The sequence below is a fragment of the Aphidius gifuensis genome, linkage group LG1 (assembly GCF_014905175.1).
Source record: "Aphidius gifuensis isolate YNYX2018 linkage group LG1, ASM1490517v1, whole genome shotgun sequence".
In the NCBI taxonomy this organism is placed as follows: Eukaryota; Metazoa; Arthropoda; class Insecta; order Hymenoptera; family Braconidae; genus Aphidius; species Aphidius gifuensis.
Genome location: NC_057788.1, coordinates 27,727,800 through 27,748,687, shown reverse-complemented (window position 1 = coordinate 27,748,687; position 20,888 = coordinate 27,727,800). Strand labels below are relative to the sequence as shown.

General features: G+C 23.7%; 5 protein-coding genes and 1 long non-coding RNA gene across 10 annotated transcripts; 2 read left to right on the top strand and 4 right to left on the bottom strand.

The window, feature by feature from the left end:
- Position 1: 1 nt before the first annotated feature.
- LOC122859414 lies at positions 2-645 on the top strand. Its single transcript, XR_006374344.1, has 3 exons — positions 2-117; positions 179-321; positions 392-645. It is a non-coding gene; the product is annotated as an uncharacterized LOC122859414 (long non-coding RNA).
- A 2,675-nt stretch (positions 646-3,320) lies between these two features.
- Positions 3,321-7,526, bottom strand: LOC122859394 (E3 ubiquitin-protein ligase RNF167-like). 4 transcript variants are annotated; one of them, XM_044162971.1, is made up of 8 exons: positions 7,290-7,526; positions 5,959-6,390; positions 5,692-5,887; positions 5,388-5,599; positions 5,156-5,330; positions 4,910-5,068; positions 4,563-4,832; positions 3,321-4,347 (listed from the first exon to the last, which is right to left on the bottom strand). In XM_044162971.1, exons 2-8 carry the CDS (start codon positions 6,136-6,138, stop codon positions 4,172-4,174), a joined length of 1,368 nt encoding a protein of 455 aa, XP_044018906.1. In that variant the 5' UTR covers positions 6,139-6,390; positions 7,290-7,526; the 3' UTR covers positions 3,321-4,171. The 4 variants fall into 4 exon arrangements, with proteins under 4 accessions (XP_044018906.1, XP_044018914.1, XP_044018923.1 ...); XM_044162979.1 differs by having other exon boundaries at positions 3,321-4,390; positions 7,290-7,452; XM_044162988.1 differs by having other exon boundaries at positions 3,321-4,390; positions 6,835-7,290.
- Positions 7,527-9,278: 1,752 nt separating this feature from the next.
- LOC122859383 (protein PFC0760c) lies at positions 9,279-14,046 on the bottom strand. 2 transcript variants are annotated; one of them, XM_044162950.1, is made up of 6 exons: positions 13,632-14,046; positions 11,348-11,971; positions 10,428-11,254; positions 10,115-10,291; positions 9,911-10,039; positions 9,279-9,837 (listed from the first exon to the last, which is right to left on the bottom strand). In XM_044162950.1, the coding sequence occupies exons 2-6, from the start codon at positions 11,955-11,957 to the stop codon at positions 9,679-9,681; spliced, it is 1,902 nt and encodes a 633-aa protein (XP_044018885.1). In that variant the 5' UTR covers positions 11,958-11,971; positions 13,632-14,046; the 3' UTR covers positions 9,279-9,678. The 2 variants fall into 2 exon arrangements, with proteins under 2 accessions (XP_044018885.1, XP_044018875.1); XM_044162940.1 differs by having other exon boundaries at positions 9,281-9,837; positions 10,428-11,971.
- Positions 11,967-13,227, bottom strand: LOC122861230 (phosphatidate cytidylyltransferase, mitochondrial). Its single transcript, XM_044165482.1, has 3 exons — positions 12,789-13,227; positions 12,387-12,635; positions 11,967-11,971 (listed from the first exon to the last, which is right to left on the bottom strand). The coding sequence occupies exons 1-3, from the start codon at positions 13,225-13,227 to the stop codon at positions 11,967-11,969; spliced, it is 693 nt and encodes a 230-aa protein (XP_044021417.1).
- A 116-nt stretch (positions 14,047-14,162) lies between the features above and the next one.
- LOC122859372 (conserved oligomeric Golgi complex subunit 1) lies at positions 14,163-18,760 on the top strand. The gene is made up of 6 exons (XM_044162928.1): positions 14,163-14,387; positions 14,470-14,923; positions 15,007-15,208; positions 15,300-16,912; positions 16,981-17,190; positions 17,697-18,760. The coding sequence occupies exons 1-6, from the start codon at positions 14,248-14,250 to the stop codon at positions 17,811-17,813; spliced, it is 2,736 nt and encodes a 911-aa protein (XP_044018863.1). The 5' UTR covers positions 14,163-14,247; the 3' UTR covers positions 17,814-18,760.
- On the bottom strand, positions 17,898-20,403 carry LOC122861221. Its single transcript, XM_044165470.1, has 5 exons — positions 20,387-20,403; positions 18,632-18,755; positions 18,283-18,464; positions 18,104-18,211; positions 17,898-18,030 (listed from the first exon to the last, which is right to left on the bottom strand). The coding sequence occupies exons 1-5, from the start codon at positions 20,401-20,403 to the stop codon at positions 17,898-17,900; spliced, it is 564 nt and encodes a 187-aa protein (XP_044021405.1).
- Positions 20,404-20,888: the final 485 nt, after the last annotated feature.

The following is a 20,888-nucleotide window of genomic DNA, read 5'->3' as shown; positions in this document are numbered from 1 at the left end:
TAAACAACTGTGTTCACCTCCCCGCTGCTCCGCGAGTCTATAAGCTTGGAGTGGCGCCCCCGCAACAATACGGCCAATCAAAAAATTCAACAATAACAACAACAATTATAAACAATGGTAAATAAACAAAATAAATAATTGAAAAATCTAATTATAATTGTTAATTCAATATTAATAGAGTTGAAAGATGGATGATGATCCAGTATGAATGTACTTCAAGTAATCCAGCTTCAACAACTCATGAAGCATCAAAAATATTGGATGGAGCAAAAGAAAAAATAAACACCAAATGATATAAAGAATGATCTATCAAAAAACCAGGTATGGATATATTATTAATGAAATGAAAAAAAGATAATTATATTAACAAGTTTAATTTTATTTCTGGCAGTTGTATTTTTATTTTTTAGTCAACAGATTATTCATCAATAACATCAGCATCAATGACAAAAAGAAATGAGCTATCATGCTGTAACATGTGGTGCATTATAATCGTAGTAGGTATAAATTAAACCAAGTGCATCATTTGTCAGGGTAGTCCAACTGCTTGATAAGACAAAAAGGATTCATCAAAAGAACCTATTCAAAGTTGAAGATAACTTTCTCTGATAGATTATCAACAGATTTTGGTTCAAGTATCAAAATAAATGAGTAAGTATTAAAAATTAAAAATTAATTATACCAGATATTATATAATTTTTTTACAGATAAATTATTTGAAAGTGTAACATGTGATGCATCATTTAATTGATTTAACATTAACAATTAAAAAATCAAGAGCACAAGAAACAAAGTAAAAAAATCTGCTGAATAAAAAAACAAAATAAAAGGAAAACTTCATTTAAAAAGAAAACTAATAAAATTTAATTAGTACTTGTTGTTTTTAATTTACAAATTAATTGGAATTTATAGTAGTGTATAAAAATGAAAAGTTTATTGTAACAATCAATATTGCGTGTTAGTAACTATTCTCAACATGATAATATAAAAAAAAGTATATACATAAAGATGTTTTACAATTTCTGGTAATAATGATGTATCATTAAAAGCTTTCATTGAAAGTACAGTATAATTTTTCACGTAAAAGAAAAAACCACTTATGTTTATGAATGTTGAAGAAAAGCTGAAAAGAACACGTGACAGTAGTCAGCGCGTGGCATGGTCAGACGTAGCTTGGCAATAAAATTAGTAAATCTGCTAGTACAAGTCAGACAAAAGAAATAAATTTTAATTTATAAAAAGAAAACCTTATAAATTCATGCATTCAATTTCAAATTTTACACAAAAAAAGAAACAAAATAAAAAGACATTCACATTACCTTCATAAAACTTTGAATGTAATGAAGAAGTTGTTGATATGAAAAATAAAAATGACTTAATATATATTGAAGATAAGAGACTAAAAAAAAAAAAATATATTATATATGAGATGAAGAGGTTGAAGTATCATTGTGTTGTCACGTGCAACTACTCTCTGAATATTATCGTTGTAAAGTAAAGTCTTTCACATATACCTTTAGGGATAAAAATAAAAAAAAAAAAAAGCTAAAATTCTTTTTTACTTTTATATTTGAAATACTGTATAACTATACCCTCGACTTAAACTCCATTCAATGGTCTAGAGTACATGTATATATATCCTCAATATATATTAAAGTTAATGTTCATATATATACATGCTTTTTACCACAAAACAACTTTAATATATATTTTATTTTTTGCCCCGGGGTGGCTACATTTGAGTTTTTCATATCATACAAATTCCAACAAACTATTTCATAATTTTTTTTTCATTTTAAATCCAATATTTTAACCGATAAATTGATTGTTATTAATTAATTTTTTAAAAAGTAATTTATAATTTATTTAATGAAAAAAAAAAACAATTAATATTATTAAAAAAAAATAATTAAAAATGATTAATATTTAAATTTAAAAAATGATAAATAATACGAATAAAATATTGTAAATTTATTTATAAAAAAAAATATATATTAAATTAAATTTAATGATTATTTTATCAATGTCAATAATATCAAAGATTAGTTTTTTTTTTTAAATAATTTAAATATAAATAATAATATATGTAAACATATTAAATTAATTATGTCATTAAGCAGGTAAATAACAACGTGACTTGCTTCGCATAAATCAGTAGTTCACTTCACCCTCTTCATCTTGTTCACCCTTGAAAATCTCACTGGCCTATTCACCAAAGAGGATATTACAGCATCATCTGTATCGACAAAGTGTGCTTAATTATGATACAGAAAATTGTCGAGTCAGTATTAAAGTATGTTGCACAAACGTGCTAACCCGATACTTTAACGGATGTGATATATATTAATTGATTGTTGCTATGTATTAACTCGTGTATTATCAATTATCATCATTAATTTTATTCACATTTTATACACAAGGATTTGCAACATATATGTATTCCCATTTTTTTCCATCAACAATTGTTCAATTCAATTTTAATAAATTGATTTTGTCAATAGATTGAAAAAAAAAAAAAGACAATACATTTACTTTTAATAAAAAATGCAATTTAAATGATATATCTTTGACAATTATTTTGTCCATGAATTATTTTATAACGCTTCATTAAATTAATACATAAATCAAAAGCTGGCAAATACTTTTGAAATTTTTTTTTTATCAATATCAAAATTCTGGCATCATTCACGATGTTAATTAATTTTTTTTTTTTATCCAATTGTTTTTTATTTGCTCGAATTATTAAGTAGATTTTTTTATAACAATTATATTTGTTAAAAAATCATTTAATGATTATTTATTATATTAGTCACAATTAATAAATTTTTTAATTTTTTTTTTTTTTTTTAATATAAAACTGTGATTATTTTATTTTATTTTCTATACACTATTTATTAATATATTTAAACAATAATTTATAAATCTAAATGAAAATTCAAATTGTTAAACATGCAGGTAGACATAACATTATTTATATATTGTTTGTAATTTTTTTTTTAGCTTAATCAACAATATTATGTCATGCATTTTGAAAAAAAAAAATTTTTTTTTTAATTAATTTGGTATCTTAGTTTTTACACAATATTTATATTATATGTTTTTTTTTTTTTTATCAACAATTATTTACACATCACAGGCATGACTGCCAAATAAAATTATCAATCATGTTATTCTGTTTTTTTTTTTAAATATATAGATTAAAAAAAATTATCAAAATCATCTGATTTTTAAAAATTGATTTCGATTGATTTATAAAATTTTTATATTACATTTTTTTATGCTCATTTAAAGACAGTATTTTTATATATTAAATTATCCAGTAAATTTATAATTTCATTGACGATTTTATTTAATAATAATTATCATATATTATCTCCAAATAACTGGATGATAAATATAACTCATGTGTTTGACTGTTGCAAAGCTTATTTTTGATTTTAAGGAATATTATTGTTATCTATGTTATCTAAATGTAAATAACAAACAGATAATAAGATTATGTGATTCTCATTATCATTGATTTATTTGCAATTACAGTGTACGTTTAAATTTTTTTTATTTTTTTTTTATCTCAATAAAAAACAATACGTATTAGCGAATATTAAGAAAATAAGTTTAAACTTTAACCTCGATTTAAATGAAAAATAATAAAATATATTAAAAAAATACACAATTATCTTTTAGCCCACCAATTTCTAGAAAATAAAAACTTATAAATAACTTTATAAAAAAGAAAAAAGAAAGAAAAAAAAAAACAATTAATAAAAATATATTTGCGTATATATTAAATTTAAATTTTCCAATTTCAACAAAATATTTGAGTTACTCGAGAATATGTCTTGCATATAGTCGATATTTTTTAACTGAAATTAAAGTTCAATATTCGTTCAACTACAAATGAATAAACATACGTGGCCTATTTGTCTAGATAATTGAACTGATTCGAATTGAATTACAGTCAACTGTAATTTTAAATTGAAGCAAATGATATTATTGCAATAAAAAATACTCACCAATTTAATTTTTAACTATCTGTTTATTTTTCATTTGTTCATGAACTAAGTTGTGATGTTTATTTATTTTTTTTTTCACCTCAGTTTAGCACACCAGAATCATCAAGATAATTTTCATTTAAATTTCCCTGTTTTGTTCTTTGTAATTAAAAAAATCATTAAACAACAATATCATTTCGTGAGTCTGTGTCTTCAGTATCCACTTGATTAATTGATTTTTGAGATGTGGTTACACAAACAACTGTTGATGGTTGTTCTTCAGCACCATTATTGGACAATAAAACTGTGTGTGGCTTAGTGCTGCTAGTTGAACGTTCACAATCGACTAATCCACCTGGACATTAAAACGTCCAAGTGTCATTTACTTTAAAATCAAACTTATTCACAAAATTAAATTATATAAATTTAAAAATAATAATATTGATATAATATAAATTAAACAATTAATAAATTAATTTAAAATAATATATCAAGTTGTATTATTTTACAATATTTAAATATTATTATTAATTATTTATATAATTATTTATGTTAGCTTTTATCACTTACCATTGATGCTATGATTATCAGATACTAGAAAATCTGTTACATCATGTTCGTGATCACTAGGTGTTGATCTATATAAATCTGAGCTACTAGTTGAATCTTGACTTGATGCATTTGACTCACGTCTTTGTGATAACATTTCAGGATAAACAGTTCTTGAATAATTAACATCCTCACTACCACTTGCTGCAGTTGAATCATTAAGTTGTTGAGCTCTACGAGCACGAGAAAATGGATTTTCACGTTGTTGAGCAAAAGTTCCACCTCGTGTACCTATTTTAAATTTAAATAGAAATTGATTAAAATTATTAAACTATAATTAATTTGTAACTTGAATTCTTACAACTTACTTAACATATCTCGTAAAAGTGGTGTTGAATCATCAGCATCTGAATCACTTTCACTGTCAGTTATAACTCTTTCATCAGCAGCAAATACTTTACGTTTACAAACTGGACATACTCGTTTATTTTTAGTCAGCCAAGGATCAATACATTTTGTATGATAAGCTAAAATTATTATTTTCATTTACATAAACAATAACACGACTTAAATTAATATGTATATTGAAAAAAAAAAAGCTCAATTTAATTTACCATGTGCACAGGGTAATACACGAAGTTTTTCACCCTCTATATAATCATCAAGACATATTGCACATGTTTCATATGGATCACCTTTTGTATATTTGTGCGTTGGTATTTTTTTTAAGCTTGAATTTGGTAATCTATGTCTACGTTGTCTTCTTCTATCTTTGATACATCTAACAACCTAAAATAATAATATAGTAAATAATGTGATTTAAAAAATATATTAAAAACAACTTACCATAAATATAACCATAACTAAAAAACATATGCCAACAACAATAGCAAATGGTAAAAGTAAATGCGTGTTAATATTGAATGGCATATCATTATCAATCAAAACATAATAACTAGAATTATAAAGATAATTATAATTTAAATATCTTCCAGTATTTTCACCAACAAATACGGACGGTATAGTTATTCCTAATGATTGTTTTGCTGACATTGGTTCTAAAATAAAATAACAAGAAACATTACAGTTAAATTATCATATTAATAATAGAAAATAAAGTTTAAAATTTATTTAATTAATAAATAATTACCAAGTTCATTGCTACCAACATTATGAATAATAGCAGCACCATAACCAGCTTTTTCTGCCATACGTACTTTTAACTCAAAACTACAATTATATCTAGCTATTAAAACAATCCAAATAAAACCTTCATAAATTGGTCTATCTGGTGGTTCAGCAATTAATTCACATGCTGTTGGAGGATTTGCATAAACAATTAAACCCTAAAAAATTAACAATACAATTTTAATAAAAATTTTATGATATATTTATGATAATTATTAATTATCATTACCCTAATTCCTTCGAGTGGTATTGTTTCACCAAATCTTGCTGGTGCATCTTTAAATTGTTGCTCAATTTCATTTCTTGACTTTGCTGAAAATACCATTATGTCTCCTTGAACAAAAGACACATAGGTACTTGTTGCCATTAGCCATATTAAAATACAATATCCTCGAAAATAATTAAACATTTTTTATAATTAATTATCTTTGTTGTAATTGTAATAAATAATCTTTTTTTTATAATTTTTTCTTCACTTGTTGGTATCTTTTTAAAGATAGTATAAATGTTAATGTGTAAATGAGATTATTTTTAAAAAAAATATGCGAAATATTATAGTTTCGCAAAACATTAGTTTTACATCCTATAATTTATCTTGTATCGTGAGACTCATGGCCAGGGTGATGTCATCATTTGTCAAATTGAAATTGTCAATAATTTCCTGAAAAAAATTTACAAAAATAAATATCATATCTTGTTTTTCATTTGATATCATGTAAATTTATATTTTTTTTTTTGTTTAATTAAGTCATGACAATATATTAATAAACACACTTATGATTTTTATTTTTAAAATAATATTTGCAAGTTAAATTTTAATGAATAACAAAGTTAATTTATTTTCTTACCCATGAATGTTGTATTAATAATTTATTCTAATGATAAATATATGAAAAAAATTTATTGCATTATTAATTAATTGAGTTGAATTATTTGAAATAGCAAATATAATATAATAAAGAAAATTATTTTATATGAATAAAATTAACACTAACAAAAATTATTTTATTTGAAAATATAGGTCATAGATAATAACTGTTGTAATGTTGTTTTTTTTTTTCTTTTTATAAATTTTTTTTTCAAATAAATAACAACAAATGATTACCCTTTGATCTTAAGTTGAGTAAAGAATTTATATAAAGCATTGTTAATATTTTTTATTCTCCCCTTGAATTTGATATAACAACAACATGCAAGTATGACAATATATTGCAATATATGTTTAATTCACTGTAATCAGTGGTAATCATGTATTATATTTTTTTTCAAGGTTGTAATGTCACATGTAAAACACACACAAATAATCTACGTCGTTATTATTTGACTGTATTTTTATTTGACAGGTTAGAAAACACTTTAACAGATATTATTTATTAATTGTTGTTATTATATTTTTTTAATAATTAATTAAATAATATTTTGTATGAATTATTTGATCAAAAGACAATTAATTTTATTGACAATGTCACAAGACAGGATATGTATAATTAAATATTGTTTATTAAAACTGTCAAATGTCGTAATTAAATTATGATAATCTTGTCATATACAAAAACAAACCATTGAGATCCAAATATTGATTTATTTGACACATGTAGACACTTTAATTACTTCAATAATATGTACACTAAAAATCACTTGATACGTAACAATATTTCTTTATGAAAATTTTTTTTTTTCATCTAAATTATCAAGTAAAACAGTTTTTTTTTTTTTTTTATTACTGTCGTATTATGACGTTTTTTTTTATTTTTGTTTTCTTTATTTAACTCTTTTTTTGCAAAACGATTTTACCTATTGAGGCAAATGTTTTTACCGATTGAAATAAACAATTTTTTAATTAATTTGTTTTCAAATTCTCGCGCGTTTTTTCAAGGACGTGGACGCCATTTTAGATTAAGCCCAAAATGGCGTCGATGAGCAACGAGAGCGCTTTCGGGCACTTTCGGGTGTTCTCTAAACTGTGTGTGGAATGCGTCAGTGTGTTTGTGAACCTTGGTGGAATGTTGGCGGCTTGGCGGTTTTTTCTGTTGCTGTTTGATATATCTCTGTGTCTTGGTTCGTCTTTTAATACTACTTTTTATTTATTTATTAATTAACAATTATATCTTTAATACTTTTCGATTGTTTTATTGGTATTATTTTGTTATACAATCATTTATTTACGTTTTATTTTCGGCGTTGAAAATTGCTTGACGATGAATGAAAAAAAAATATCCCCTGCGCTCGACAATTTTTACGAATCGAATTATAGTGCACCCTTTGATTATATTTATTAATTAACAATTATATTTTAAATATTTACTGTTATCATTTTGACATGTAAATGTTTAATTTCGTTTTTAATTAAATGGAGTTCATAATTCGCCTGATGAGAGAGAAAAAATGTCGCAAGCTCGACAATTTTGTACGACGCGAATCGGCATGTACTCCTTTTATTAATTCTCATTGCGTTGCAATTTTATTTATTTCTTTTTTATCAATGCGAATTAACAATCTATTATTCGTTTCTTTTTTTCGGCTTCCTCAGATCTCTCTTGTCTTTTTTTTTTTTTTTTTATTTGGCGAAACTCTTCATAGTTGGCAATTATTTTGCGTTGTATTTTATTATACTTATTTGTTTTCATTTATTTAAAACAAGTAATTATTAATTTACGATTGTTGACAAACTCCCCTACATTATTTTCATGTACATAAATTTTTATATATATATTTAAAATATATATATATATATCGCTGCCAATTTCTGAAAATTTTTTTTTTTTCTTTTTTCCAAGAATTCAAGTTTGCAAAACGAAGGAGAAGGGATAACGAATTATTTTTGGTTGACAATTATTTCCGCTAGGTAGCGTTTTTTATTTTTTTTTTTTAACCGCGAAAAAGCCATTATTTTTTAAATCTAAATTGAATATTAAATTTTAGAAAGTTATTAAAATTAAATACGAAATTCTTTTGCATTTTCCAAAAAATTTTCTATTAAATTTTCAAGTCATTTAAATCAATATTACTTTCAGTTTTTTTAATAATTATCAATAATAATAATATAACAAAATTAATAATAATAATTGTTTTATATTTTTTCAGATTTATAATAAGTGGTTTATTTTAAAATTTATTTACTGAGTGGTTTTTTTTTTCTTTTGTTTGAAAGTGATTGTGTTATTTTAATTCAACAAGTAGTATTTTTTATTTTTCAATCAGTGAGTGTTTTAAATTTTTATTTTGTGTTGTGCTTGAAAAATAAAGTGAAAAAAAAAATCAATTAATTCATTATAATTGTTTTTAACAAGTGCTTGTGTTAAAGTGTTAAAAAAGTGAAAAAAAAAATCAATTAATTCATTCATTATAATTGTTTTTAACAAGTGTTTGTGTTAAAGTGATAACAAAGTGAGTGTAGTGTAAAATACCTGATGATCCTGTTGATGAAAATCTTGCTGGTGGCTTGCTGAGAACATCTAAATCTTTTACACACGACTGCTGAGTGCTGATAGTGCTGATTGCTGAAATGGTAAGTGGTATAGGCCAGAATCGTTAATCAACTAGATACTTTGTTGATTTATATTTTTTTTAATACCCAAATAATTTCAGCAACAAAACAAGATAAACAAATTACATTAATTTTAATTATTACAAGTGATATTTTTATTTACACAAAGCCAAGTAGATTAATACACAAAAGCATCAGTGATATTGTTTTTTTTTTGCTTTTTGTTACAATTTTTGCAGAATAAATCCTTATTTTTTTCTTATCCAAGAACTAATATTATTAACTTAAAATTCATGAAAACATACGACATTAAATTTTTTTTTGATATTATAAATTTACAAATTAATACCAATTTAAAAAAAAAAGGCACCTGACGTCTTTATCTTTATTTTACACTTATTTGTGCTTCAGTGTACGTATAATTATTGTGATAATTAATTGATTTATTTTTTTTTTATAAAATTATATTTTTCCACGTGCAAATCTATCATCAAGTGATGCTGCTTTTCTTAGAATAGTTTTATTTCTTGCTTCATCAAAACGATTAACTTGCATATCAATGTCACGATCAAATGGTCTTCGAATTGATAATCCAGCTTCTTTAGCTTCTTTTTCTTCTTTCTAAAAATCAAAAAAAATAATTAATATTTTTTCAATAATCTATTATGAATATACGTAAATTAAAATAAATTACTTTTTTCTTTTTATGTAGTTTTTTCTGATGCATCTCCATCAAAGATTTTTCTTTTCTTTTACTAGGTTTTTCCATTATTTCTGGCTCATTTGGTGCTTTATCTTTTGAACCATTTCCAATCATTAATAACTGTAAAATTAATAATAAAAAAATAATTAATATTATATACATTAAAAATAAATAATTATTTTACTTTTAACATACTTTTTCACGTTGTTTTTTCGCTCTATCAACTGGAGTATCTGTCCAGCTTGATCTATCAGACATATCAGGACCAGGTTTTGAACGAAATGATCTTGGAACAAGTCCTAAATGAGCTGTTTGTATTGATGGCAACTCAGTCATCCATTCCTCTCGTTTTTTTTCATCAACATTATTATCCTTTAAAAATAAAAATAAAAATTAAAAATTGCTTGATAGATAAAACCTAGTAGAAAACAATTTTCAAATTAAAACACAATTAAAGATGATAAAAAATATAAATTATATTGAAAACATGTGAAGACAAGAGACTTACAATTTCAGCTAATTCTCTTTTAATCATTCTTGCCCTGTATTCCAGCTGTTGTTGAACCAAGTCATCTTGTAATGCTGGATGATTAGCAGGAAGTGGTCCTATACATCCATCATCATCGTCATCATTATCTTCACAATTTTTAACATCTTTAACACTATCAGATATATCCATTTTAACAGCTAACTCTTGTTCAAGTACTTGACAATTTTTACTAGCTAAATGTGGTGGTAAAGCAGGTCCAAAAGTATCTTCTTCTTCTTCATCATCATCATCATTTTCATTTTTAATAATATTTTCTTCAATTTGTTTTTTAAAACATTCCGGTAAACATGGACCAATAATTTTTTTTTCTGGTACTTTTTCATTGATACTTGGTGGTAAAATAGGACCATATGAATCCTCATCAGCATCATCATCATTATTATTTTTACTTATATCCAATTTTTTAATTACTTCTGTACAATTTTTATTTTTATTATTTATTAATCTATTGTTGTCGTCGTGGTTGTCGTTGTTGTCGTTGTCGTCGTCGTCATTGTAACTGCACGATGACTTGGCTGATGTTGAAGCTAATAAAAAATCTGAAATATCATGATTGTTACTATTATCCAAATTTGGTGATTTTTCATCATCATGATTGTCATTATCATCGTTATCATCATCATCAACATCGTCATCATCAATATCATTGACATGATCACCATTTTGAGGAGGAGAATTTATTACCTTATCAGTTTCTTCAGAATTTATTTGCTCTTTAAATTCTCCTCTTGATGTTTTAGCTGTTGTTTTAATATTTATATTATCAGATGTTAGTTCTTCAGTATCTGAAACAATATCAAAATCCGAAAGATTTAAATCTTTACATTCTTGGTTTCCTTGTATAACTTTTTTTTCATTAATACGTATATATTCTTTACTTGTTTCTTTAATTGATTTTTGTTGTTGTTCATCTTGACGTATTGAATCACGATTTGATCTTTCACGTTCACGTGAATATCTTCTGTATTTATCACGATTTTTTAAATCACGATTTCTTTCTCTTGAACGTTTACGTTTATTATCATCTCTTGAATTTTTAGATTCTCGTAAATCACGTGATCTTGAATCTCTATTTGTTGATTCTCTTGAGTCTCTATTTAATAATTCTCGCGAATCTCTACTATTTGTTGATTCTCTTGGATCTTTTGATGATGAATAATTTTTATTATCTCTGTATCTATAATTATCATCTTTTTTACGTTGATCATCATCACGATTTCTTTGTTCTTTTTGATTTCTTCTATTATTATCATCATAATTATTACCACGATAATCTTGTCTTCTATTATCATCTTTTCTTTCATATCGTGGACGATCACGTGATCTTGATCTACGTAAATTATCACGTGGTGGTGGTGATGATCCTACATTTCTTTTTCTAGCTTGTAGTGCTGCTGTTGTTGCATCTTTTCTTGTTGTTTCAAAACGAAAACGACGTCCATCATCACTATCTTGACTTTCTGAATCTGTGTCCATTGTCGTTGTCATACTCTGGACTCAGACTGAAATCAAAAAAATTTCAATTTTCAACTCATAATAATATCAAATTAATCAAATCAATAAACTATCTCATTTTCTTTTTTAAAATTATTTATTTAAAACTAATCAATATTAATTGAAATCGAGAGAAATTAATTTTGTATAAATTGTTATTTTATTTACCAACACGTATACAAATAAATTCACATTAAAAATTCATTAAAAAAAAAAAAAATAAATAAATAAAAACACATAAAAACAGTAGTTGTATATTAATTAAAATATAATAATTAAATTAATTTATTTTTTCTTCATTTTGATTTTTTTTATCAACATGATTTATAAAATTTTTTTCATGATTATTTTTACTATCAGTTATTTTATTTAATTGTTTAATATTATTTTTTGATTTAATCATTTTAATAATTTTATCAGCACTGTATTTAATTGATTTTCCAATTCCTGCTGTTGCAATTCCTTTTAAACTTTGTGATACACTTGATTTCCATACAATTTTTTCAAATACATTTTTTAATATTTCACTGCATTCTGGATCATGTGCAATAACTCTTAAACAATCTTCAGCATCTTTTAATCTTGATCCATGTTTCCACATTCTAACTAATTCAATTTGTGGAATTCTTGGTAATTGATTTAAATGATATATTCTAGCAATTGGACTTGTATCTTGACGACATATAATTGTTGACTCATTACTTTTTGGTATTTCAATATAATTATCAAAATTTTTTAATATCGATGAATATGTATCACGAAAATTTAATATTTGTGGAACAACAATATTATCAATTTTTGATTTATCTTCACCAAATTTCATACGAAAATCACCATTATAACTTAGACCAGTTATTTTTTTATAAAAATCAAGTTCAGTAAAATTTTCTGGTAGCAATAATAATGCAGCATGTACTGCTGATTGAAGATTTTGTACTAATGCTGTACGTAATTGTGAATTGTCATCTGGTTCAATTAATATTTCAACTGGTTTATGAAGTCTTCCAGCAAGATACATAAAATTCCAATCTAATAAATCTTCAACAATATCATCTTCCGTAACAACACCATATTTTATCAGCCTATTATCATTTGTTTTAATCAATGTATTGTAGTATAATTTAGCACCCCATGTTTCTTGAAATTTTGATATTATATTTGGTCCAAATAAACGTAATGGCTGAGCATAATGATGTGGATTCATTGTCATATTTTCAGCATGCCATTTATTTGAATTATTTACAACAAATATAAGATCCAACATGTTTTTTGTTGGATCTGATGTTTTTTGTTTAAATGCACCAGATCCATATGCAAAACAAAATTTTATATTTTTTGGAAAACCACCAAGTATTTTATTCATTGGTAAATTTATTATTTTTTCCATCATATTGTGGCTTTGCAATTACTCCAATTTATTTTTCTATTTTGATCAAATCAACAAGTCCTCCTTGATTGTTTTTTCTTTTCTTTTTTATAATTATTTTTCAATGATTAACTGAAAGAAAAATTAAACACCCTTGTTCCCTCTTTTTTATTTTTTTTAGTTTAAACAATATTCAATTAAAAGTTAACGTTTTTTTTTATAAATAAAATAATCAATGCACGTCAAAAGCTAACCTTAAAATGAGATTTTTTTTTTGTGATAAATAATACGGAAAAACTCACTTGATAAGATTATGTTGATTTGTTGTTCTACTTTTTATTTTTTTTTATTATTTGATATTATTTATCAAAATTAATGTAAATAGTTTATCGTTATCTAGTTTACTCCATTATTGTAATGGAAAAAAATTCACAGGCTCCATGTTTTTTTTTTTATATTTTTATAATTTATAATGGAGCTAACAATCTGCTCAAGACTTTTTTTTTTTTTTGTTGTTTACATGGATAAAATTATTGTTGACTTGTTAAAAAATTTATTATAACAGCTGTGTGTGACACAATAATAAAAATTTTCCAACATTTGCAATTTGTATTGACTTGCACGTTGCAACTTGCAATGGGGCCCTTCAGCTTTAAAAAATTGAGTAAAAAAATCGACGCCTTACTTTTTTTTTTTTTCCTTATAGTCCTTACAAACAACAATTATAATTTCATGTAAATTTTCTCTCTCAATTATCTAAATTGTTGAACGCCATCTTTATTGATAATATCGGTAAAAAAGAAAATTATATTTTCATAATTTGTAAACGTCATCAATCAGCTGTTTATAAATTTACAACCCCTAAATTTTTATAATAAATAAACACAGATAAACAGCACCAAAGATTTATCTAATAAAATGTCAAATAAAAGTGAATATATTGATATGGATATAAATAAATTATTTGAAGATAATTATATAAAAGATATTGAAAAAATACAAAAGAATATTCAAGTTGATAGTGATTGGAAAAAAGTTGAATTACGAACATTAGTTGGGTAAGTTATTTATCAATAAATATAATATATTTTTAACTTTTATAAAACATACAATTTAATATAATTTAATATAATTTAACAGAGAAAGATATAGAGATTTAATAAAAGCTGCTGATACAATTGCTGAAATGAAAGTAACATCAGAAAATGTTATAAAAAGAATAACAAATATTGAGGATACATTTAAAGATTTAGAAAAAAAATATTCAATTGGTTTTAAAATTGATTTACCAGATAAACATAATGATAAAATTAAAAAAAATATATCAGATGCTGTTGTTGTACAAATTAAAATATTAATGGATATACCAGAATTTATATGGTCAGCAATTGATGATAATAATTTTTTACGTGCAAGTCAATTATTTATACTAGCACAACATGTTAATTACAGTGTTATATTTGAAGTTGGACAATCAATATTAACACAAAAATATCCATTAGTATCAAAACAATGGTGTATTATTAATAATTTTAGAAATATTATTTCTGAAGAATGTCATAGAACATTACAATCATTGGATTTATCAGCAGATGTAAGATAAAATTAAATATCTAAAATAATTAATCTAAACTTTTAATTATGCTTTATTTAATTTTTCATTTTTTTTAAGCACAGGTTGCTGCAAATTGTTTAGCTTCATTGGTTCTGATGGAAAAAACAAGCTCAAAGAATTTGTTGGAAAAGCTTATACAGCTTAGAAGTAAAGCTGTTGAGTCAATTATCAAAAATGAAAATCCTCACAGTGTTAGACATCGTATAAAATTGAGTGTGAAATTATTGACTGATACAATTTCTCTTGTTCATTCTTGTTTTATAAGTAAGTTAACTTGAAATATATTTTAAAAGAAAAACAAAAAAAATTCTCATTTATAAATTTTATATTATTTATTTATTTTTTTTGCTTTTAGAAACAAGTAATCATGAAAATGGTCTTGTTGATCAATATATAAAAACAATATGTGATCAAGAAGCATCAAAAATGTTATCACAACTTGATTTGAATAATCATTTAATTGATAAATATCTTCCATCAGTTACTAAAAATCATAAACCATTTGCAAAAGGTGAATTTACTGAAATATCAACATCTGAAATACATGAAATACTTAAAAATTGGTTTAATTGGATAAAAAATTTTGCAAATAATGAAATAACAAAATTGTTAAATCTTGTAACATCAGTAAAAGGTATATTTAATATACGTGAAGAATCAATATTAGTTAATTTACCAGAAAATTGGAATAACATATGGATTGATTTATCAATAACACAAATAAATTTTTGGACTGAATATTATCATCCATTATTAACAAATAGAGTTAAAGAAATAATTAAAATACGATGGAATGATTCATTGATAAATTTAAAAGAACAAATTATTGATTTATTGTTAAAGTTTAATAATGAAAAGTTTGATTATCCAGAGCATGACCTTAGGTGGTTCATTTGGAAAGATTCACCAAGTGATATACCACAAAAATTATCTAAAAACACTGGAGGCATTGATGTTAAACGTTCTTTGCTAATGAAAGCCCGAGGTTATTCACCAAATTTAGTTAGTTTGTGTAAAAATATTGATACAAATCTTCATACATTATTATTAGATTTGGAAGAATATTTATATGATAATGAAAATGTAACAACAATAACAATAACAGAAGATTTACTTAAAATTAATTTATCATCTGTATTTGATAAATTTAATGACAGATCATTGATACAAGAAGAATTACAAATTATTAGTGAATTAATGATTGATGAATTAATAAAATTTATAAATGATAATTGTATAAATAATTATCCAAATTATGGAAAATTAAATATAAATATAATTTTTATGGCTAGATTTTTACAAGCATTAACAACATTATCACCAAATTTAAATAAATGTTTTACATTATCAAAAATATCTGGTTTAACAATAACAAATATTAAATGGCAAAATGTTTGTGATAAAATTAAAGATGAAAGTATTAAAATATGGTCAATATATGCTAAAAATTATCGTAATAATATTAATGATTATTTAAATAAATATTTATTAAATGATAATATTTATGGTTTAAATATTTCAAATATAATAAATGAATGGGAAAAAGTTATTATTGAAGAAGAAGCTGAAGAAGGTAAAAGAATTAAATCTGAAATTTATGTACCATATCAACCATCAGTATCACTTGATAAATTTTTATCTGAAATAACAAAAGAGCTTAATAAAATTATACCACATACTGTACCAAAAAAAGTTTTACATGAAATTATTGAATATATTGTACAAGAGTTATTCAAGTATTATGATAAAGTTACTAAAAATGATAATTTACGTGAGAAACAAGCATTTCAAATATTACTTGATATTAAGTATGTCACTTTGTTGATGGTACCAAGAGAAAATAAAATACTTGTAGATAAATCCCAAGAGATTGTAAACAATGTTCTTGCTAAAATCGATCCATTTGATTCTGATGTTTTTTATCCATTTATTCATGCTAATGTTAAAAAAAGTGTACAAAGATCAATGGTAAGATAAATTATTTATAACTATGTAAAAGTTGTTTAAAATATTTTAATAATTAATTATGTTTTTAGCTAATATTTGGAAATTTGGTGCCTCAAATGGAACAATTGCATTCTGTACTTGGTGCTCGTAGTGAATTAGGTGATAATACTAAATCAATAACAGATCCACCAGGTGTACTTGCACTTTGTAATGGTGCACCATGGTTTCCACCACTTGCTGTAACTGTACCATCAAGAAATTTACCTCTTATACCTGTTACAATACCCGACAAAACTCAGGTAATTATTACTATTTTATCTATAAATTTATATTTTTTTATTATTTATATTTAGATTATCTCAATATTATTCCAGAAATTTTTATTCTTTATTAATTTTTATTCTCGCTATTGTTCTTACAATATTTCATTATTATATATTCTTAGATTGGCGCTTGCTTGAGGTAAGCAGGTAACAATGGGTTTTGATTTTTCTTATTTATTTTTTCGATTGCTTAAAATTAATGAAACAATTTGTTTTATTTATAATGATAAATATCAAATTACAAAACAGTTTTTGTGTTTATTTTTTAATAAAAAATAATACATTATTTATTATTTCAGATAAATAATTTTTTTTTTAATTTAAAAAGCATGTTTTTTTTTTTCGATTGTCCCAATAAAAGCTATTAATTAATGATTTTTTTTTTTTTCTTAAATTAAATTAATAATATTGTTGAATATATTAATGTTAAACATAGTATTGTTATTTATTGATTTATATAATTTTTTTTCTTTTTACTTTAGCGAAAAAAAACACCAGTTAAGGAACACAAAAGAAATGATTCAACGGGTGCAACAATAAAGTCTGGTGCTGCTGCATTTTTTGGTGCAATGAGTACCGATTGGTTTGGCACAAGTTAACATTGAATTTTAATATTTTATTGTTACATCATTCCTCAAAGTTATATTGTATGAAGAAATATATATATTTAATGACATGGTAAATTAATAATCTTCAAAATGACTAATGAGATCTAACAGACTAATGGGACATTCACAGTATTGATTTGCACATTCAGTCTTTCTCTCAGCGTTCACAATATCGTCTGGTAAATTTTCATTATATGAACTTGAAGGTCTTTATATAAAATAAAAGTTAAAAAATTAAAAAATTATTATCATTGTTATTGTTTAATACATTGATAACTTACGTAAAAATAATATGAAGAATATCACCAATAATACCATTGTTTATCAAAGGTGCTATTGAAGCTTCACAAATTGCACGAAGTAAACATTTTTTACCAGGATAACCAGCACTAAAATAATAAAAAAATAATTATATTATTTAATTAAAAATCATAAATATATAAAATCTAATAAAACATACTTTTCAAGTTTATTTTGAATAACATCATATGCAAATTTACGATTAAAATTTTTATCTTGTAAATAATCATAAAAATTATTGGCTGTTTTATTATTTGGAAGTTTATAATTTGCTTCAAAATAAAATGATAATGATACAGACTTGTCAGGTATATCAATTGGTAAACCAATAGCAAAAAAAATCTAAAATAAAAAATAAAATAATCATGAGAAAAAAAAAATATATATTTGTATCTGGGTTAATGGTAAAATGTTTAATGGCAGGCTTTGAATAAATAGCGTAAGGGTTCTTCTATACTAGTGTAGTAGTGTTTTCTATATTAGTCAATCAAGAATGATTGATATAGTACCCCCATTCCACTACCCTCGGGAAATTCAACAGAGCGTATATGCCTCGTGACTGCAAAAGTGACGTTTTTAACTTTTTTGCCACACCCAAAATTTATAAAAAAATATAATAAAAATAATATTAATAAAAATTTACATAATTTAATAATAAATAACATTATATTTTAATTTGATATTATTTTTTAATATTGTTGTTTTTCACTTCACGGTTTGTTTAAAACTAACATTAACTTGAACTGTTTTTTTTTTAAAAAAATAATTGTTTTGATAATTGAGGAAGTACTTTTGTGCTTTAAATGATAATTGAATTAACAAATGTGTTAATATATTTAATTTTTTTTAAATATGTTAATATATATTTATTGATAATTTTTATTTAACAAAATTTTTAATTTACATATTTATTTATTTAAAATAAATTCGCTTTTATTAATGCATTTCCATGATGTCTCATCCGTTTGCCAAGCTTTTACGATATACCATATAATTTCATGATCCAAACGACTTTTGGTTGTTTGACCCTACAAACTTTTAACTCCCCTCACATTTTATCGTTATCCCAAAATTCGTTTTTATCTCATTCTGTGCAACTGAATTAATTCATTTTCACTAGGGAAAATCAGTCGACCCACTCGACACTGTAAATTATTCCACGTTCAATACTTTTAGAATTAATTTCTTCTTTTTTTAATAAAAAAAGAACAAAAAAAAACTTGATTATTATTTTTTAATTTAATATTCAAGTTTCTTAAATAATAATTATTAAAAAAAGAAAAAGAAAAAAATCATAATTGTTTTAAAGTTTAGTTGAATTTTTATTGAATTTATTTTAAAAATAATTATATTGGATTTTATTTTTTCATTTTGAATATTTAATAATCATTGAATTAATTTAATGATTTAATTTTTAGTTATTGTCTGATACTGTTAAACAAGTTATCGATTTAAAAAGGTGTCTACGGTCACGTAGTTTCATCGTTATTTACCCTTGTCTCGTTCTTTTAAATTTTTACCAATATTGTCTATACAATTGAACAAAGCCAGCAGTTTTTTCAACACCCAATTGTACTCAATTTATTTATTTTTTTTTTTTATTCTGATCTTGGTTTTATTTTTTTTTCGTATTATTTTACTTTTTTATTTTCTTTTTGTCCGTGTTTACTTTACTTTCTTCAACGTCAGAGTTCGTTAATTTTTTATTGAAAAGTTAGGGTAGACTGTTTAAAGAGACGACATTTTGGTGTGAGATTTTACTTTATAGCTTGGAGCCATTTGGTGCTAAAGTAAGAAGACAAAAACACAAAAAAAAAAAGTGAATAAGATTTATAATTTTTTTAAGTGACACGTGTCGATAATGGATGATTAATAGAAAAGGTGTTACAAGACACTTGTGACAAGTTTTCGCAAAATAAAATTGACATAAAAATTTAATTCTTTTTTTCTTTAAAATCATACTAACTCTTTACGATCATTTAAAATTGTAGAATTCAAGAATTTAAATTAATATCAAGAGACTTAGTGAGTTGTGTAATGAGAGTTTTTTTTACAATAGTCAATTTCGAAATTTTCGATAATAGTACTTTTTTTTTATGTGCAAATGAGTCGTATAATATTTGAAAATCTCCGAATGATACTTATGAAAACGAGCAAGCTATGAGTCCATTTGAAATTAGCTTTGTCAGCCGAGTTTCTTAAAGTCATTGAGATGCTTACTGAGACATTGATGTTGACTATATACGACCACCCAGTGAAATTACATGTCAAACATACCCATGGGATATATCTTCAACCACCAATAAATCGAATTTTCCTATAACACTTTTATATATACCAACCAATATCACTAAAATCTATGTCACTCTCTTTAATTTGTAAATGAATTAGTTGATTAATCTTTTACAAAAAAAAAAATACTATTTTTTATTTATTTATATTTCAACAATCCAATCAATCTCACTCGATTGAACAATATAGACTTTTTTTTTCTTTTTATTTAAATTAACAATAAAATTTTTCAAAATAAACATTAAAATTCATTTGACGAGAAAAATATAAATTCAATTGAAAAAATTTAATACAACGTATTGAATAATGAAAAAAAAAAAAAATAGAAAAATAATTTATTTCATTGAATTTAATAAAATTTAAAAAAGTAATAATATTTCTATGATTTTCTATTCAATTTTTTATATCACTAGTATTTATTATTTTTTTTTATTTTTTTTTGTTTTTCACTTGGTTTGTTGATTCTGTTGATGA

Coding starts and splice junctions, on each gene's coding strand:
- LOC122859394 (XM_044162971.1), bottom strand. CDS start 6,138: ATGTTTAATTATTTTCGAGGATATTGTATTTTAATATGGCTAATGGCA. Junction 5,600..5,691: donor TGTTGGTAGCAATGAACTTG/GTAATTATTTAT, acceptor ATTTTATTTTAG/AACCAATGTCAGCAAAACAA. Junction 5,331..5,387: donor TAGTTATGGTTATATTTATG/GTAAGTTGTTTT, acceptor TTATTATTTTAG/GTTGTTAGATGTATCAAAGA.
- LOC122859383 (XM_044162940.1), bottom strand. CDS start 11,957: ATGACAACGACAATGGACACAGATTCAGAAAGTCAAGATAGTGATGAT. Junction 10,292..10,427: donor AAAGAGAATTAGCTGAAATT/GTAAGTCTCTTG, acceptor TTATTTTTAAAG/GATAATAATGTTGATGAAAA. Junction 10,040..10,114: donor CGAAAAAACAACGTGAAAAA/GTATGTTAAAAG, acceptor TTAATTTTACAG/TTATTAATGATTGGAAATGG.
- LOC122861230 (XM_044165482.1), bottom strand. CDS start 13,227: ATGTTGGATCTTATATTTGTTGTAAATAATTCAAATAAATGGCATGCT. Junction 12,636..12,788: donor AAGTTATAATGGTGATTTTC/GTATGAAATTTG, acceptor TATGTCGTCAAG/ATACAAGTCCAATTGCTAGA.
- LOC122859372 (XM_044162928.1), top strand. CDS start 14,248: ATGTCAAATAAAAGTGAATATATTGATATGGATATAAATAAATTATTT. Junction 14,388..14,469: donor GAATTACGAACATTAGTTGG/GTAAGTTATTTA, acceptor ATAATTTAACAG/AGAAAGATATAGAGATTTAA. Junction 15,209..15,299: donor TGTTCATTCTTGTTTTATAA/GTAAGTTAACTT, acceptor TTTTGCTTTTAG/AAACAAGTAATCATGAAAAT.
- LOC122861221 (XM_044165470.1), bottom strand. Junction 18,465..18,631: donor CCGAGGGTAGTGGAATGGGG/GTACTATATCAA, acceptor TTTTTATTTTAG/ATTTTTTTTGCTATTGGTTT. Junction 18,212..18,282: donor ATTCAAAATAAACTTGAAAA/GTATGTTTTATT, acceptor TTATTATTTTAG/TGCTGGTTATCCTGGTAAAA.